At 42.6% G+C, this 20405-nt stretch overlaps 1 protein-coding gene across 3 annotated transcripts; it reads right to left on the reverse strand.

Moving 5' to 3' along the window:
* Nucleotides 1-1125: 1125 nt before the first annotated feature.
* On the reverse strand, nucleotides 1126-14059 carry LOC118936456 (kelch domain-containing protein 10). Of its 3 annotated transcripts, none has more exons than XM_036957049.1 (9): nucleotides 13688-14059; nucleotides 8361-8564; nucleotides 7251-7405; nucleotides 4471-4619; nucleotides 4189-4273; nucleotides 3754-3820; nucleotides 3612-3659; nucleotides 2959-3098; nucleotides 1126-2435 (listed from the first exon to the last, which is right to left on the reverse strand). In XM_036957049.1, the coding sequence occupies exons 1-9, from the start codon at nucleotides 13770-13772 to the stop codon at nucleotides 2226-2228; spliced, it is 1143 nt and encodes a 380-aa protein (XP_036812944.1). In that variant the 5' UTR covers nucleotides 13773-14059; the 3' UTR covers nucleotides 1126-2225. The 3 variants fall into 3 exon arrangements, with proteins under 3 accessions (XP_036812944.1, XP_036812943.1, XP_036812945.1); XM_036957048.1 differs by having other exon boundaries at nucleotides 8361-8582; nucleotides 13688-14051; XM_036957050.1 differs by lacking the exon at nucleotides 13688-14059 and adding an exon at nucleotides 13415-13628 and having other exon boundaries at nucleotides 8361-8582.
* Nucleotides 14060-20405: the final 6346 nt, after the last annotated feature.

Below are 20405 nucleotides of genomic sequence, written 5' to 3' on the forward strand. Positions count from 1 at the left end.
TCAATGTGCTTGTTGCACAGAGGATGCCATGGTGGTTAAATAAATCTGGACTATTAGGCAAGTACTTGGTAAAGTGTGCACTACAAGGATGGCAGCTCATTCCATGCCAGTTAGCATTACACTGTTGAAGCAGACAAACCATTCCCAGATCAGTTTGTGCTGTCTTGCTTCAATGACCACCGGCGTTGGCAAGACAACAAACAGATCTGTGACCAGGCTAAGCAAACGAAGGTGATACAAAACTATTTACAGTACATGTTTATTGACTCGTCAACAATCAAAAATTCACCAATACAATTATCAATTCAGCGATCGCCTTGAATCCTTGCTGTGTAGCAAATGGTTAAGTCCAGGGGAGACGACTTTTCCGACTTAAAAGGTGACTAATGACATGCGGAGTAATAGAATTATGACAGGCACAGATTTAGGCATTTCCTTGATGGGGAGTAGGGAATCATGGGTATTCATTGACATTTTAAACTACCCCCTTGGCAACGATCAATAAATACTATTTTTGTTCCACAAGGCAGATTTAATGGCATTGAATTCAAGGTGCCATAATATTTGGCGTTAAACCACGTTCCCAGCTCCGCATATGATCTGATCTGTGTTGATTATCTGACCCTGGCACTCTGTCTGCACATTGAGCCTTAACAGCAGAATACTGTTCAGATTCAGCTCCCAAGTACAACATGCATGAACTCTAAATCATCCATAAATACAGCAGCATAAATACATAGTCCCACATTATTGCTGCTTCAACTATTTGTCCAATGATTGCTTGACAATGGAGCAGTTCAATGTGTTTGAAAAGGGCACAGAATGAACAGATTCATCAATGCATTGTTGACTGATCTGACAAGTGGTGCATATGTTATCTTTGATGGGAGGGGAAATTATAGAGAAGGAGAAGCCATCCCAAATGGGAGTCATGTTTAAATGGTCAGTATGTTTGGATCGAGCTAAACCATTACTCATGTTTCCTTCTGTCTAGGTTGTGGTACTTCAATATCATTGAAACTTTGGGAAAGGCACTGAATGAATCAGATCAATGTCAGTATTCTACTTAAACAGATCCACAAAAATCTGTTAATTTGTGTCCTATTAGCAAAGATGGAGTAAAAGTTGGAACAGAAATTGAAAATTTTATTTAAATAAAAACATTTAAGGAGCACCATATTCACAGTGATGGGATGATTTAGTTTACAAATGGACTTTCCACAAGCATACTAAAGTGACTGATACAGTTCAGAATGAATGGAGACCAGGTGTTTTGACTCTTTACCCATCTTCCATTGATATTAGGTTTCTACTATGGTGGGTATAAGGGCTAAGTCCCTTGGTCAAAAGTAGTGCACTATAGAGAATAGGGTGCAATTTGGGACACTGATACAGAGAACTGTATATCAGAGAACTACCAGAGATAATTGTTTCAAATACCTGTATGTATATCCAAGATACCTGAATGCATATCGGATAACTGAATCAGTGTTAAATGGGTATGAGGAGTGTGGTGGGATATTAGGTGAAAGGGAAGTGGTCTATTAGAGACCCAACTACAGTAGCATCAGTCTGTTCTTCACACAAATAAACTATTCAAATCAGACTGTTATTAAGCCTTGAATAGGGAAAAGTGGTGACGACAACCTGCGTCTAAGTCTGGCATGAGGGTGGTACCAATACTACCTTCCCCTTGTAACACAAAAACATGCCAACTGTCTGGTGTAACTTTTCATCTGACTCCAAGTCTAACTTTCCTAATTGTACGTAGAGAGAAGAGAAATGTGAGAGAAATGGCGAACAGAATGTCTCATGAAAATACATACAAATAAATAATCATTCCTCTGAAATGGCATTCTTATTAAAGTCATGAAGGCCAATATAAAATGAGAAAGTAGTGAGGGTCGACGTGAATCTGAAAGCCGTGGAGCAAATGATTTCTGGGTCTGTAGGCAGGCGGATTGAGAGGCTAGAAGCCGTGGCGACCTTGCTTAACACAAAGACAAGACGGGGGAATGGGGGCGAGACGGGGAATGGGGGCGGGGTCAAGAAACATTCCACTTGGATTCCCTTTAAAATCTGACGTCCAAACGCAAAAAGAAAAAAGGCATCCCATTGTTTTTGGTTTTAAGGCGGGGCTACGTAGGCAGAGGGACCATCAACTCCTTCAAGGCGACCCCCTTAAAAATAAATCCTGTGTTCTCCATCCATCCATCCTTCCTCCTTTATTTCAAGCGCTCGATGAGTTCCTGTGTGAGGCCCAGGTGGAGGAGCTGCATGGTGGGTAACTGAGCCAGCTGGGGGTGGGCCTTGAGCAGACGCTCCCAGCACAGCTCCAGCAGGCTGGGCACTACCAGCCAGATCTTAAACAGGGAGCCAGTCCGCTTGTTCTCGTGGATGTTCACCACACCACCGTGGATGTACATGCAGCCAGCCTGACCGGAGAGAAGATCACAATCAGAAACCTTTATCGTCATGCAACAGTCAGTCGCACAGAGAGAGTGAGTGAAATATGAGCAGGATATTGAATTGTGGTTATTGATTTAGGATGATCCTGTGTTCTTGTTTTGGCAGTGTAAGAATATACTGACTAAATGTGCCAATAAAGCTAGTTGGATTGGAAACAGAAATGGGCTTCGGCCAGAGAGATGAAGGGACTTACAAATGAGTTCTGAAATGAGGGGGAAGGAGACATTGCACCTTATTAAAGGAACATCATCAAGTGACACTTTGCTTCTTAAAAGTCCAATATCTTTGAAGTTTGACTGCTGACATGCAAAAGATTTTGGGACTGTATCAACATTGGTAGTTTTTGAGTGGCGTTTCCTTTTAAGTCTACTATGCTAGATCTTGAAACCAGCGAAATGCGTATAACCTGAATGGGACACTATAACAGTTCTACATCAACTACTACATAATAAACAGCTGAGGTTTCCTCTAGTGTAGAGCCCTACTGACCGGGGTCACAGCAGCACAGTGGAAATAGGCTGGCTCAGGCATCACTGCTGGGAGCTTGGTCCACTGGAACGTCTGCAGGTTGATCTTCCACAGATCAGCCACAATGACTTCACCGTTGTAACCTCCGCATAGAAACACATCTGAGACACAAAATCATGGGTTAGACTGAGACCAGACTGAGACAACATCATGGGTTAGACTGAGACCAGACTGAGATAACATCATGGGTTAGACTGAGACCAGACAGACACAACATCATGGGTTAGACTGAGACCAGACTGAGACACAACATCATGAGTTAGACTGAGACCAGACAGACACAACATCATGAGTTAGACTGAGACACAACATCATGGGTTAGACTGAGACCAGACTGAGACACAACATCATGGGTTAGACTGAGACCAGTTAGAATATATTGATGGGATGACGAAAATTAACTATTAAACTATAAATTAACTATTTGGGACATTGAATGGAACAGTTGAATGAGATGCGGCGGCAGACAGAAGCAGACTAATGAAGACTTCTGAAAGTGGCTCTGATAAAACCACCCCCGTTAGAAGGATAAGTGGTCTGGGCAACGATACCACTACACCTCCTGTACAAACATTGTAATACTACTGCTATAGAATAAATGATAAGAATCTCACCGTTCCGTATCTGCACACAGCTGTGACATCTCCTGGGAGCAGGGTACCCTGTCAAAACCCAGAGCAATTGGATGAGTAGTGATATGTGAATAAAAAGACCCACAGACAGCACATTCATTTTCTATTAAAACATCAAACACACCTATTTTATCATGAGGCTTGGTTGATATCTCCTCCCAGGAATTTGTCTCCAGGTTGTATGCATGTATCTGGTACAAAACAAAAGGAAATTAGTTCACCTCCAACACACACAACCATAACCTGGCCACATAACCCAGCCTCATAACCCAGCCTCATAACCCAGCCTCATAACCCAGCCTCATAACCCAGCCTCACTCAGTGGCAGAAGTGGCTGCTTCCTCGATCTTTATGGCTTTACAGCACTAAAAATAGCCGGAAAACCACCATGTGACCAAACTACCTAGATTAGCTGTCTGTTTGCCTAGTCAGACCCACTACCATCACAGGTTTACGATCATTCTTCTGACCTTCCTTGAAGTTATCACAGATCTGAATTGGATGGATAGGTGAAAGTGATTGGAACAGGGTTTATGTTGATGACAGATTGGTGTACTACCTTGTCCAGAGGATAGGAGGTCCAGGAAGTCCCTCCTCCCAGGATGTATATCCTCTGACGGTCGTGTGCTATTTCATGTCTGTACCTGTGACACAAACAGACATGACTCATTACTTATGAGGTCCTCTGCTCCTCTAAGAGCTGAAAGGAAAAAGTCAGGTCATCACTCATGCTGCCCAGTGACTGGGGTGTATTCACTAGACACCAAACAGAAGAAATTGGACTGAAACAGGGAGTGACAATGACATGATCCGGTGGGACCGATTAAGGCGTGATGCTCACCGTTCCTCAGGTAGGTCGTCTGGTGGGTTGTTGGGTTTGAGGTGGATCCACTCTCTGGTGTTCAGGTCCAGTCTGTGCAGGTCTGTGCTGTAGATGTAACCCGTCGTACCCCCAAACACATACAGGAAGCTGTTAATGATGGCCATCGCCTTGGGGAGAGAGAAACAAAATGGCTACCAAATCAAACTTTAATGGAAATCAACAACAATAAATATTTTTATTTGCAAGGATTGCCTATATCTACATTTGCTATATAATATGCTCCCCTGGGATCCTTTAATGCCTCTACCTATGCCTCAGGAATTCTAGTTAAGTCAATCAGATTTTATTCAAATTTTACAAATGCATGTCAAAATGCTTAAGAGCGTTCTAATCTAATGGTCATTACCTCCAACTCAATACTCGTGTCTACAAGTGAAAACAGTGCATTTATATATTTTGTAGAACTAAATATGACGTTAAAAAGTTCTATCCAATGACATCATCAAAAGTTTAAACATTTTGAAAAACTGTGATTTTCAAACATTATGAGATTCACGGTGACGTGGGCAGCAAGAAAACCCCTCCTTCTGGCTAGAAACACGTTGCAGACTTTGAAAAACCCTCCTTCTGGCTAGAAACACGTTGCAGACTTTGAAAACCCTCCTTCTGGCTAGAAACACGTTGCAGGCTTTAAAAACCCTCCTTCTGGCTAGAAACGCGTTGCAGACTTTGAAAAATCCTCCTTCTGGCTAGAAACACGTTGCAGACTTTGAAAAACCCTCCTTCTGGCTAGAAACACGTTGCATGCTTTGAAAAACCCTCCTTCTGGCTAGAAACACGTTGCATGCTTTGAAAAACCCTCCTTCTGGCTAGAAACGCGTTGCAGACTATAAAAACCCTCCTTCTGGCTAGAAACACGTTGCAGGCTTTAAAAACCCTCCTTCTGGCTAGAAACACGTTGCAGGCTTTAAAAACCCTCCTTCTGGCTAGAAACACGTTGCAGACTTTAAAAACCCCTCCTTCTGGCTAGAAACACGTTGCAGACTTTAAAAACCCTCCTTCTGGCTAGAAACACGTTGCAGACTTTGAAAATCAATTTTTTCACTTTTAATCCTAACCTGTGATGTCACAGAGAAGCATTTTTTTTCAGGACCCTTCTTGTGTTTTTAACTACAGATCACAGAAAGGTGCTGTTTTCACTTACAGTGACTTGAACTTTTCCACATTTTGTTATGGTACAGCCTTATTATAAAATGTATTAAGTATTCAGACCCTTTGCTCTGAGACTCCAAATTGAGCTCAGGTGCACCCTGTTTCCATTGATCATCCTTGAGATGTTTCTACAACTTGATTGATTGGACATGATTTGAAAAGGCACACACCTGTCTATATAAGGCCCCACAGTTGACAGTGCATGTCAGAGCAAATACCAAGCCATGAAGGAATTGTCCATAGAGCTCCGAGACAGGATTGTGTTGAGGCACAGATCTGGGGAAGGGTACCAAAACATTTCTCCAGCATTCAAGGTCCCCAAGAACACAGTGGCCTCCATAATTCTTAAATAGAAGAAGTTTGGAACCACCAAGACTCTTCCTAGAGCTGGCTGTCTGACCAAACTGAGCAATTGGGAGAGAAGGGTCTTGGTCAGGGAGGTGACCAAGAACCTGATGGTCACTCTGACAGAGCTCTAGAGTTCCTCTGTGGAGATGGGAGAAACTTCCAGAAGGACAACCATCTCTGCAGCACTCCACCAATTAGGCCTTTATGGTAGAGTAGCCAGACGGAAGCCACTCCTCAGTAAAAAGGCACATGACAGCCGCTTGGAGTTTGCCAAAAGGCACCCAAACACTCTCAGACCATGAGAAACAAGATTCTCTAGTCTGATGAAACCAAGATTGAACTGTTTGGTCTGAATGCCAAGCGTCACGTCTAGAGGAAACCTGGCACCATCCTTACTGTGAAGCATGGAGGTGGCAGAATCATGCTGTGAAGATATTTTTCAGCGGCAGGGACTGGGAGACTAGCCAGGATGGAGGCAAAGATGAACGGAGCAAAGTAGAACGAGATCCTTGATGAAAACCTGCTCCAGAGCGCTCAGGACCTCAGACTTGGTCGAAGGTTTACCTTCCAACAGGACAACAACCCTAAGCACACAGCCAACACAATGCAGGAGTGGCTTCAGGACAAGTCTCTGAATGTCCTTGAGTGGCCCAGCCAGAGCCCGGACTTGAACCCGATCGAACATCTCTGGAGACCTGAAAATAGCTGTGCAGCGACACTCCCTATCTAACCTGACAGAGCTTGAGAGGATCTACAGAGAAGAATGGGAGAAACTCCCCAAATACAGGTTTGCCAAGCTTGTAGCGTCATACCCAAGAAGACTCGAGGCTATAATCGCTACCAAAGGTGCTTCAACAAAGTACTGAGTAAAGGGTCTGAATACTTATGTAAATGTGATATCATTTATTTATTTTTTAGCAAACATTCAAAAAAACAAATTTCTGCTTTGTCATTATGGGGTATTGTGTGTAGATTGATGAGGGTAAAAAAATGTTTAATCAATTTTAGAATAAGGCTGTAAAGTAACAAAATGTGGATAAAGTCAAGGTGTCTGAATACTTTCTGAAGGCACTGTATGTATACACTGATATGGTACTGGAGATAATGAATGATGTTGAAAAGTGGTGGAAGTGCCCTTTAACAGGAAACGAAGTGTAGGCCTAAACCCCAGAAGAGTCCAGAGCAAGCCAAGGGGGCAGTGGCAGACAGAACCAGTAGAGAAGATTTGATTGGCCTACCTGTCCATAGATTCGGTTGGGCTTCTTCCCTCGGCAGTTGAGCAGCGACCACCGCTTGTACTTGACGTTGCAGACGTGGACGTCATTCCCGTTGTTTTCCCCAAAGGGAATCCCAGTGCCACCGAACACCAGCAGATTGTTTCCATGTAAAACAGCTGAGGGACACAATACTGAGGGTTTAAGCTGGGTCGTGTTCATTAGGGCACACAGTAGCAAAGCCTTAAGACATTTTGCAACGGAAACAAAGTGTTTTTTTATTTTACAAGCATTTCACTACACCCAAAATAACATTTGCTAAATATGTGTTTTCAACCAATAAGATTTGAAGGCATTGTCATGCCTACTGGACACTATTCCCAACGGTCTGACAGCAGGTGGGATTATCCATGTGGAGGCTTTTCACCAAATCACTAAACTTGATAATCCATTGTCTTCTGAGGTCATAATGTCATGGGATGACGAGGTAAAACCGAAAAATCATCCACAGACCAATTATTTATCAAACAGTCCATTTGATGTTACTGAGGTGTAGAAATGCTCTTTCGTGATTTAATACATCAATGAGTTAGCTAAATCATATTTTACTAACCAAAACTCGTCACAAGTGACTGGGTTCTAAATCAGTTTGGCCCCACCAGCAGTGCTTGTTCATTCAAGCATTCTTTCATACAATCACACTTGGTTGGATTTAATTTAAAAAATGTAGATGTGGAAAATTGTAGGATATTTTATTTGACCCTCTTGATAAGAAGTGACCATACTGTATTAAGTTGTTATTGATGGATTACATCCATTGGAAATGAAAAAGTAAATAAGCAACTACTGCAACCTGAGTTTTCCATTCATAAATGTCCAGGGTAAATTACTACAGTAGATGGGCCCTGGTATTTCAGTTGTACTGAATGACTGTCAAATCTGTGCTTAGACTGCTCAATGAGCTACATTTATACTGTACCCCTGAACACAATACCCTTCAGTACCCCTGAACATAATACCCTTCGGTACCTGAAGATAATACATCAAGGGACACGATAGGCTAAAATATCATTTTCACTGTAGTGTCCCTTTAAATTCCATACCTGAAAAAAACAATCCTACTGGTTCCCTTACCTGACATGGAGGCCAGCTCGGTGGGCATGTAGCCCTCTGTACGGATCTGCTGCCAAGTGCCCGTGGCAAAGTGGTACCTCCACAGCTCCCTGAACAGCGGGTAGTCCTCGTTCTCCTGGCCGCCCGACTCATCATAGTCCGGGTTGTACCCCCCGAACACGTACAGGTTGGTGTTGTCTGCCACGCAGCGATGCCCGCTCCGAGCTGGGGGCATATGGAGACCTGTGAGGTGAGGGTGGTGCACACAGCAGAGCAGACTGAGTAATATAATAGTGTGTATTACTATCCTCCTGGTAGCAGATGTCCCCACAACCATAGAAAAACAAGGAAAATGTTCCCTTGTGGGGACATTTCCCAGGTCCCCAATAAGGCAAAGGCTATTTTAGGCTTAGCTTAAGGGTTAGAATTAGGGTTAGCAAAAATCGTACTTTTGATGGGAATAAATGTTTGGTCCCCACAGGGATAGAAAAACAAACTGTGTGTGTGTGTGTAGATTCACTGAAAACAAAACGTCTCAGACTTAGGAACACAACTTTCAAAAGGTCCCACCGATGGGGCGCTCTTTTCCACAGTGACAGTCCACCAAGAGAGATCACAAGAGCCCTGCCACCTTCACCTTTCAGCTGCATGACTGTCCTCTCCGCAGTAAAAACACAAGAGCTCACCACCCATAGCCTAATTCCTAGGCTGGGCATTTGGTCCATAACCTGCAACACTGCAGCTGATACCAGTGTGTTCCCAAAGATCTAAAGTAGCCAACATAATGAAAAAATTTAATTCTCATTTGGATGCATCAATTAAGTAGCCAGCCACATAAGAATTAGGTTGAGTAGTCAGCTATTAGACTGGCAGCTGGCACGTAGAGAACACGCTGATTCTTACATTCTAATCAGTTATCAGACGCTCTTATCCAGAGACATTTATAGTATATTTGTAAGTACTGGTCCCCCGTGGGAATTGAACCCACAACCCTGGCGTTGCAAGCGCCATGCTCTACGGACTGAGCTGACAGTCAGAGAGAATCAACAAAATGGGTGGGTGCTGGAAGGTGACAAAAAGACACTAACATAAGGCGAGTTTCATGGCCCGGTGACCCGGGTGGGTGGAGAGTTCACTTAATGATCAATGAAATGGTCTAAATTGTCTAAAATGGAAGGACCAATGGAATGGTCTGCCCATCCGGGGCACCGGACCATGCAAAACGAACTCGCCCAGACACACTCACACCCAACCTATTGGCCATACTAATTTTCTTAGGGCCTGTCACCACAATCAGTTGTTGTCTGTTGGTCAGTAACACACACATCAACCACTTGTTTCTTAAACATCAGCAGCAGAGCAAGGGGTCCCTAATGACTCAAGAAGGGGGTCAAAAAGGCCTCTAACATAGCACCATGATGATGTTGTGATTAGATGCAGATCCTAGGTTAGGCTAACAGAACCCAGGACATTGTTCTAACAAAGCACCATGATGATGTTGTGATTAGATGCAGATCCTAGGTTAGGCTAACAGAACCCAGGACATTGTTTACAGGGTAGTCATTTTTCAGAGACCGTTGGTTGCAGTGTGAACAACAGAGGGCAAGCTATCCAAAACATGTTGCCCATGTCCAACAGCATAACAAGAGTCTGTGCTAAACAGAAGAACCCGTTTCTGCAGCACACTGTGTACAAGAGAAAGAAACGCTCATTCCAGAGACCTAGAATGTTACTGGTTTGTTTATCAAAGGGTGTTGGGCCACCACAACAGCTTCAATGTGCTTTAGCATAGATCCTACAAGTGTCTGGAACTCTATTGGAGGGATGCGACACCATTCTTCCACAAGAAATTCCATAGTTTTGTGTTTTGTTGATGGTGGTGGAAAATGCCATCTTAAGCACCGCTCTACAGTCTCCCATAAGTGTTCAATTGGGTTGAGATCTGACAGACACACCACACCCTTTAAACCCCCTATGCTTCTTTGAGACCCCTCTTTCAAAGTTACTGAGATCTCTTCTTCTAGCCATGCATGGTAGACAAAATAATGGGAATTTATATACATGACCCTATGCATGATGGGATATTAATTCCTTAATTAACTCTGGAACCCCACCTGTGTGGATTCACCTGCTTTCAATATACTTTATATCCCTCATTGACTCAAGTGTTTGGTTTATTTTGTCAGGCACCTGTTCATTCACACCATATGTGAAACACTGATACTCTCAGCGCCAGGCTTGAGACCGAGATAAAGCTTTAAACGCCAAAACGACACTCAACTAACAAGCTAAAAGACGAGATAAGAAATGGGTTGAGCACAGGTCATTCTTCATCTTCAGTCTCAATGTAGGGCAGGCATAATCAAATCCACTAGAAGCCAAAAATGCTATACTTTAATGAAGTACAGGACCTAGGCTACCTTAGGTCAGGGGAAAGAGGATACCTAGTCAGTTGCACAACTGAATGCATTCAACCGAAATGTGTCTTTCCGCATTTAAACCAAAACATCTATTCTAGGTTTGAGAAAATTCCACCCTTCAATGCCACTTTCACATAGCACGAACCAAGTGGGGATGGTGATGCCGTTGTATAATGCAGTATAATGGACCAGGCATGTGTTTTGTCCATCAGCAGACAGACAGTGCCAAGCTCAAGAGGCTGGCTCACACCCTAGCTCTGCTACCAAATCACACTGTCACTGTCCATTGGCCCAGTTCCTGTCACACTGTTGTTCTCCCAGGCCCTAAACATCCCCACGCATTCTGTTCTCCCAGGCCTTAAACATCCCCACGCATTCTGTTCTCCCAGGCCCTAAACATCCCCACGCATTCTGTTCTCCCAGACCCTAAACATCCCCACGCATTCTGTTCTCCCAGGCCCTAAACATCCCCACGCATTCTGTTCTCCCAGGCCCTAAACATCCCCACGCATTCTGTTCTCCCAGGCCCTAAACATCCCCACGCATTCTGTTCTCCCAGACCCTAAACATCTCCACGCATTCTGTTCTCCCAGGCCCTAAACATCCCCACGCATTCTGTTCTCCCAGGCCCTAAACATCACCACGCATTCTGTTCTCCCAGGCCCTAAACATCCCCACGCATTCTGTTCTCCCAGGCCCTAAACATCCCGATGCATTTAACTTTTTGAGCTGGTCTGACAGCCTGGCTTTATATTGCCCAGGCACTCATGTCCTCTCTATGTTGCTAGGTGGCATTTTACAATGTCACTCAATGTCCACGCATTGAAAGAAACATACATAAGCTTATCTGGACATACAATTTATAAGTGTTCCTGTGTCTGTACAGTAGCACATTTCACCAGCCACTGAAAACCAGCCTAGGATTACATCTGCTCAGTGATCATGAGTTACAGAGAAGAGTGCATGTATTGCATGTAGTCTAGCCTCTTTCTACAGCATGTAGCCTAGCCTCTTTCCACAGCGTGTAGCCTAGCCTCTTTCCACAGCGTGTAGCCTAGCCTCTTTCCACAGCGTGTAGCCTAGCCTCTTTCCACAGCGTGTAGCCTAGCCTCTTTCCACAGCGTGTAGCCTAGCCTCATTCTACAGCATGTAACCTATCCTCTTTCTACAACATGTAGCCTCTTTCTACAGCATGTAGCCTAGCCTCTTTTTACAGTATGTAGCCTAGCCTATTTTTACAGCATGTAGCCTAGCCTCTTTTTACAGCATGTAGCCTAGCCTCTTTTTACAGCATGTAGCCTAGCCTCTTTTTACAGCATGTAGCCTAGCCTCTTTCTACAGCATGTAGCCTATCCTCTTTCTACAGCATGTAGCCTATCCTCTTTCTACAGCATGTAGCCTATCCTCTTTCTACAGCATGCATTCTCATTAGCACATGTCCTTCGTGCCCACACACAACATCATTTTAGAAGAAGCAAGGCATTGCCTAGATTTTGCACAGCAGCTAAGTAGTAGGTCACAGACAACTCTGCCTACAATAGTAATGACGTATTTTTGTAGGAACTAACTCCGCCATGGCTCATTAGCCAAAGCCTATGGGGAATTTATATTGATAAACAGAGAAAATAAGGTCTGTGGTAAACACAGGCATATGAGATCTTATAGGTTTTGTGATAATCTTCATTAGCTAATGTCACTTTAAGCATTTATTTAATCAAAACAAGCACAGTCTTCATAATTCGTAAAGGTCCTGTGAATTGACTGATATTATCTCACAGGGGGAAAAAACATAAGATATCCTAAGCCTGTGTTAACCTCGGACCTTATTTTCAGTGTTTATTCCAAAACCCCATTCTTTCCCACCATAGGAATTGCTGAACGAACCAGATGCAACCGATTTCCGGTATTTGGGACTACAAGCTGGCGAGCTCTATGTTACTATGAACAAGGGTTGCAGTACCTGGGGCTCCGGATGCAGTCCTTGATGTAACAAACACAAATCCATCCGGCATCAGTATGTATATATGTGATTATTAAACAGCATTAGATTATATTCCTGTGTATTCCCAACAATAGAAGGCCTAATGCCCGAGGACCAAAATAATGTGATAATGTGTATAATGAAATATGATCAATTTCTCATCCATAATTCTATCTCATCTTGGTGGTTTGGAGTCAGTGTCGAGGTCATTCGCATACGGTAAATCAATCAATACCGTGGTCAATAGTTTAAGTTACATGTATGAATCAGGTTCTACTAAACAGATTTTTTTGCAAGGACGGAGGATCACCTGGAGTTGAACATTTCTGCAGATGAGTCGACCACCAACCATCTTTCCATAATCATAATGATGTCAGTCTAGCGAACGTTATGCATCAAACATTTGTATAGCCAACAACTGAACCAGAATCTGGCCTTATTAATGAACGTCTCCTGTAAAGCCAGATTCTGGTTCAGCCAACAACATGAAGCGCAAATAACTGACATCTGTGAAATAACGTTAGCTAGAATTAACGTTAGTCAGCTAAAACATTTGCAATCCAGCTAATAACGTTAGTAGATTAGGCTAATATGAGATTGTTTACTTTCATATTTTATTCTTAAACGGTGCTCTCTGAGCAAACCAAAATAAACATAGATAGCTAATTACCTACCTAGGTAACGTTAGCCAGTTAGTGGTTCAGACAGAGGCTAACTAGTTAGCTACCTAGGTCGCCGCTATTGTTACATTTGGTTAAACAGCTTGCCTTTCAATGTCAATAGCACAAAAACCAAGTTAACCGCTGCAATCAAGATTAGCGGATTTTGTCAATCATATTCATTGAATTGGTTTCATAACAGTAACGTTACCAGCGGACAGGTCTCTAGTAATATGGCTAACGTTAGCTAGCTGGATATGCTACAGTAGTATGTTGTTTTTGACTGACCTGCTACTCTGACTGGAGGCCTCACTGTCAGTTTCTCGAATTTATTCAGTTGTTCCGAACTGCGATCGCCTTCTGCGGCCGACATCGTTTCCCAGATCCAAGACGATCAACAAAACGTTACTCAAAATTGCGACAAAATGCTTTAAGGTGCTGATAATACATTACAACAAATAAAACGTTACATTATTCCAAAGGAAAGCCATTTACAAATGCACCGTTCAGGTGTCCCTGACCAATCAGAGAGCCTGTTATTGATGTGCATCGCGTAGGAAAGTTATTGGGTTTCCACTAGTTACCACAGCCATCGTAAATATTCATGAAAACAAACATTTGCTTTTTGGTCTTAATTTAAGGCCAAAGTTAGACATAAGATTGGCAGTGTGGTTAAGGTTAGAGTTAGGTTTAAAATCCTATTTTGAGAAGATACATTTAAGTAATGGGCGGGGTTTTTACTTTGTGGCTGTGATAACTAGTGACGACAAAATTATGGGCGGGGCAAGGTACATACTATGTTGAAAATAATTTATTTTCAAGCCAGGGTGCATAATTGAGCGCTTTGCATAGTTCATAGATCGTCCTATTTTTCTAATTGTCCATAAATGACTTGGATTTAATGCAAAAAGTTTGGCATATGTTGCATAATGATGGATTAAGCATGAATTACCAATTACTAATACTGTGTCACTGTGACTTGGTTAATAGAAAGAGGCTTAAAGTCAAATGAAAATGTATTTATTCATACCTAGGCCACATGAAATTGTTGAGGAGGTTGAAGGTATTCATCAGGGACGAAAACACTTTATTGACACTATCAATTCATGAAGCAAAAGCACATCACTGACAATAGTCATAAAATCCTAGAAGAAGTGTTGGACATTCCCTCTTGGATTTCCGGACAAGATTGAGCTGAAAATAACCAAGAGGGAAATACATTTTATTTATTGAAAGAAGCATTTATGTTTTAAACAATTGCCTGTTGATCATTTAAATTCCACAATATGAAATTATATGAAGACAATGTCTATCTGTCAGTTCACTTTATCAGGGTAATTTAACTGATTGGATGGCAATGACTTCCTTACCCTCCCTGTCCTGGATGGCTGTGCTTATTGCCAGAGTTTCAGCCACAACCAGTTGTGGTTCTAGCTTATAGGGATCCCTGAGGGGAACCCCCCCCCCCCCCCCCCCCCCTTCAACAATATGTCTGTGAAACTATGAATGAATTGTGGTTTATTTGGTAACATTTCGTAGTGTGACTGATTTTACTAATGGAATTAGTACTGTACAAAGTTAGAGGTGCACTAACTTGGGCTTCCAGTGGGGAGACCTGAGGTCAACCTACCCCCGCCCCCTCCCCATCTCGTACTTCTGAGTGGTAGACCTTCCCAGGCAGTAGCCTGCCTAGCTCACAAACTTGAATCAGGGCACCCACTCCGACAAGGTTAATTGACCCACAGTCCCACACGGTGACATGATATCATTGACGTAACGTGCAAATCAGCAATAGAAAACCGATCGCGTAAATGTCACCAATCCAAATTTTTGCGGCCACCCCGTGCCGCCCCCAACAAGATGCCGCCTAGGGCGGCTGCCCATGTCGCCTGTACCTAAATCTCATATTGTACATATAACTCGCCAGCCAGCATTCTACAACATATCCCAATGGTCCTTGGGGCTGGTGTTATGTCTTATTTTCTCTGTCTCCTTTCTCTCTCTCAGATGAAAGTGTGTGTCTTCGGAAAGTGAGGTGGAAGATGGACCCTGATGAGGCCACTGTTGTAGATAACCTGCTTATGGCCATCAGATGGTATCAGACAAACTTTGAATTGAACTCCAGCTCTTGCCAAAATTGTTTGTTTTTCTTTACACAACTGAACTGCTTCCAATTGGCTCATTCGTTCCCCTTCCTCTCCCCTGTAACTATTCCCCAGGTTGTTGCTGTAGATGAGAATGTGTTTTCAGTCAGCTTAACTGGTAAAATAATGGTTAAAAAAACTGTGATCTCAAATTCTTTACTGCAAGGGAAATTGATGGGTTCATTCTCTGCTAAAGTTTATCCACAAATCTATGGATGGATGATGCCAGAGATATCCTTGGTCATGTCAACCACTGGCCTCTGGTACCCATGTGTGGCTAAGAATCCCGTCACCTACTGGCCTGTACTTTGATCTCCTTTCTCTCGGTGTCCCCTTCATTTCACACTGTTTCTGTCAATAAACAATCAAATCTGTAAGGAGAATGGCCAGTTGTGCAGCCTTGTCACAGGTTGTAACATCTGATGTGTGGTGATGCCAAAACTCTGTGTGCTGTGCACAACCAGTTGATTCCACTAGCCTTGGTTTGGCTAGCTGACCCTGAAACAAGCTTAAATTGTCACGAATGCCGTCGTCGAAATCGTGGAAATGACCGGACCAAGGTGCAGCGTGGTGAGCGTACATTTTACTTTATTATAAATGTCACCAACAAAACAATAACCACAACGCTTACTAGGGCTATACAGGCCACTAACAAAGACAACTACCCACAAAATACAAAAGGAAAAAAGGCTGCCTAAGTATGATTCCCAATCAGAGACAACGATAGACATCTGTCCATGATTGAGAACCATACCAAAACATAGAAACACAGAACATAGAGTTTCCCACCCGAGTCACACCCTGACCAACCAAACATAGAGAATAAAAAGATCTCTACGGTCAGGGCGTGACAGTAATATACCACGGCTTTGGGCTGTATCCAGGCACTCCGCGTTGCGTCGTGCATAAGAACATACCTTAACCGTCGTATATTGGCCATATACCACACCCCCTCGTGCCTTATTGCTTAAATATGTAACCTGACAAAGTTCACATATAAATATGAGTTATTGATCTATCATTCTACTTGAAAGCAAGTATAAGAAGCTGTAGATCTGTTCTATGTGCGCTTTTATATACTTCCTGTTTTTAAGTTTTGTTTTTGCATAATTTTACTTTTGGTTTTGTACACCAGCTTCAAACAGCTGAAAATACATTATTTTGGGTTACGGAAAATATATGTCACAGTGGTTAGATGGTACAATGATTCTCTACACTATACTAGCTTATTTTCTCACATACACTGAAATTATGCGAACTTTTCGAGTTTTAACAACCAGGAAACGATTTCATTGCCAGCAATATTAGTCTATGAGTGCAAAGCCCTCCTCAGGGAGTGTGCCCGGGGGCCTACCTGATCGTTCTAATGATGCATTTTGCATCATGTTGTTGTGGCCGGTGACAATTTGCTTCCCGAAAGTCTGTCATGGATATTCACTACTAAGGACTCAAACTCAATGTAAATTAATCAATCTTTATTATAACAGCCAGAGAGGTTCACAAACTCAATCCAAGCTTGATGGAATCTCTGAGGAGGGCATTCCCTTTCAGTACTCTCATACTGCTACTCAAGCGAAATCAACACATTATACCAAACACTTCATACCTTCAAACCCTTCACTCTGGGTTGTACAATCTAAAAAACACACACATACACAAGGGATCTGTAGACTCAGATTGTTTCCAAGCTCTTACCACTATTTGGTTGCATTGACCTGTTCTGTATTTACTTCCTGTGACATCAACTAGTCAAAATATAAAACCTGTTTTTTAACAAATCTGCTAGGGCCTTCAAAAAGTTGGTGCTGACTTATCAGCTCAGTATTCGGTACTAAAACATTTACTTGGATTTACTCCAATTCTGGACAGTGTTCCACGTCATGGAAACAGATGATTGTTTTAGATGACATTACCTTCTTACTTAAATCACTGGTATATTCAAACTATGGAATTGAGTAATAATAATAGAATATTGTCAAATACGTATCTTATTCAATTATTCATACCTCTGTCCCAAATTTTCCCACTGTGTCAATACAGCCTGTTTTCAGTGAGTACCGTTCACTTTCACTGGTGGCTTATCTATTGGTCCACAGGAAGCTTATCTTTTAACAAAACACCAGATGGCAGCCTCTAATATTATATTAGTCCCAAGGCTCAATCCCTCTGTTCATCATGTGACCTTGTATTGAAACATTTACTCCTTCAAATTACTAAGATATTGCCTTATCAGAGGGCTATCTGAAAGCCACTAATATTACCATTCACTTTGTTACTTTCACGAGTCTCCATATCTGTTTCCTTCAACTAGGACCCTCCCTTTCTTCCCAATAGAAAAGACCCTCTCAATCACTACTGCTAATGCACACGGATCACTATCAAACTGTGTTCTGCTTTCACTGCCACTGTAAGGTTTCAAAACAAACAAAACAAACATGATACCTTTTTCCTTATTGGATTTAAGTCTACTCTTAATATTTATTACCAATTTCTGTTGGATATTCACTTTCTGCTTCACACTCATTAAATGTCTATTATTTAGAGATTCATATGTAATGCGCCGAAATTATAAAATACATTGGCCAATTCAGAAGGGGAGCAATAAACTTCGGAGAGAGACTAAATAGACTGGGAGGCAGTGTCAGACCCCCACTCCTCCTGGGAGTGCCCTCTCCTCAATTTGCCTGTTTACTCATTGGTTTAATATCTGATCTTTTGGGACATCAACGAAAACTCTATCTGGGGTACAATAAACGGTAGCATTAAGTTTAGTTAACATGTCTCTACCTAACAAGTTACGGTTGGGTGGGTGAATACAGAAAATCATTTTCAACATTCATTGATCCTATGGAATGGGGCATAGGTTGTTTCACAATGTATTATTGGGGTGGAGGAAATCCCAAAACCGTTTATATGTAACGCCCGGTGTCACGTTCTGACCTTAGTTCCTTTGTTTTAGTATGGTCAGGGCTCCTCGTCAGAGGAGGAAGAAGATCGTTACACCCGGGGTGTAGTGAGGAAGAAGTCAGGCGCAGGAAGCAGAGAGTTCAGGGCAGCACTTACTTTTAATGCACCACAACGGTGAACAGATGCCAACCAAAACAAATGCCCCAAACTTAAACAGTCCAGCAAAAACCCCAACACACTGACAACCGTGACATACAGCCGTGTACATCGAAATAATCCCGCACAACCAGCAGGTGAGACGGCTGGTAAATAAAACCCAACCAATCAGTCTAAACTAAACACAGGTGAAACCAATAAACAGAAAAGGGGAAAAAAGGGATCAGTGGCAGCTAGTAGGCCGGTGATGACGAGCGCCGAGCACCACCCGAACAGGAAGGGGAGCCACCTTCGGTAGGAGTTGTGACATTATAGCTTTATTGGTTAGGGTCTTGTACCTTTACCAAAAGTGGAGGTAGTAGCACCCGTATCCATCAACATAAAAAAAACTGGAATGAGTAGGTGTGTCCAAACTCTTGCCTGGTACTGTATCTTTGGAGAGGGCATAACAGGTTAAGGCTCTGGAGAGGGCGCGACCCTCAGAAATAATGTCATGACTCATGACCAAATATCTATCTTTGGAGAGGGCGCGACCCTCAGAAATAATGTCATGCCTCATGAGCAAATATCTATCTTTGGAGAGGGCGCGGCCTTGAAAAGTAATGTCATGACTCATGACCAAATATCTATCTTTGGAGAGGGCGCGACCTTGAGAAGTAATGTCATGACTCATGACCAAATATCTATCTTTGGAGAGGGCGCGACCTTGAGAAGTTATGTAATGACTCAAATATGACCCAAATATTTAACGGCGCTTCGGCATAATTGCATCTTACTGGGGGAAAATGTATGACAATTTTCTGCTAAAAAAATCAACAATGACAGAGCGACCTTGTGACATAATTCTTCTGATTGTGAGCAAACCAAAAAACGGTCAACATACTGAACCAAAATACTCCCTCCAGGAGCAACAAAAGGAGAGAAGAGAAAATAAAAAAAGCATTAGCTAAATCAATTACTGAAAAACAACAACTACATGGAGGCACCTGGGATAAACAGTGTTAGGCATCAGGGGTGCTCTAGCATCTACAGCATCATTTACTATTCTAAGGTCTTGCACAACACGATAATCACCAGATTGTTTCCTAACAGGGAAAATTGTTCTGTTACATGGCGAATTCGGGCAGAGAACCAGAGCGCCTCTTTCAACAAGCGCACTATGAATGGGAATAACTACCCAGACTATTTGCATAGCCCCACCCCTTCTGCGCTGTTGCTACTCTCTGTTATTATTGATGCATAGTCACTTTGATAACTCTACATATTACCTCAATTACCTCAACTAACCGATGCCCCCGCACATTGACTATGTACCGATACCCCCTGTATATAGCCTCGCTATTGTTATTTTACTGCTGCTCTTTAATTATTTGCTACTGTTATTTGTAACTTTTTGGGGGGTCTTTTCTTAAAACTGCATTGTTGGTTAAGTGCTTGTAAGTAAGCATTTCACTGTTGTATTCGGTGCATGTGACAAATAAAATTTGATTTGATTTGATACCCTTTTTGGCTTCTTTGCTGAGAGGGTACTGAGCTTTGTAAGGTCTGTGGGTGCTTTTTGGAACAAGCACAACTTGCGCAGTTCCTTTCATGCGTGCAATGTCAGTCTTTGATTTAGCCCACAGATCTTCAGGTATATCTTTTAGCCAATCATTGATCAACAGGAATTGGTTATTTTCTTGGTGTTGTCGTTGCAGTAGCACAGTATGGGGAAGAGAAAGTTGCTGTTGGAGCTGACCACTTTCTCTCTTCTTCCCAAGCCACCCAATCAGTTGTTTCCATCACTTTCTTCATCTGGA

The sequence above is a fragment of the Oncorhynchus mykiss genome, chromosome 21 (genome assembly GCF_013265735.2).
Source record: "Oncorhynchus mykiss isolate Arlee chromosome 21, USDA_OmykA_1.1, whole genome shotgun sequence".
Taxonomy (NCBI): domain Eukaryota; kingdom Metazoa; phylum Chordata; class Actinopteri; order Salmoniformes; family Salmonidae; genus Oncorhynchus; species Oncorhynchus mykiss.

Bases quoted from the DNA above. Each gene is read 5' to 3' on its own strand.
- LOC118936456 (XM_036957048.1), bottom strand. From the start codon at position 13,772: ATGTCGGCCGCAGAAGGCGATCGCAGTTCGGAACAACTGAATAAATTC. The intron at 8,583-13,687 runs GTCAGTCAAAAA...CTCACCTCACAG, and splicing joins GCCTCCAGTCAGAGTAGCAG to GTCTCCATATGCCCCCAGCT. The intron at 7,406-8,360 runs GTAAGGGAACCA...TGTGTCCCTCAG, and splicing joins CGAGCTGGCCTCCATGTCAG to CTGTTTTACATGGAAACAAT.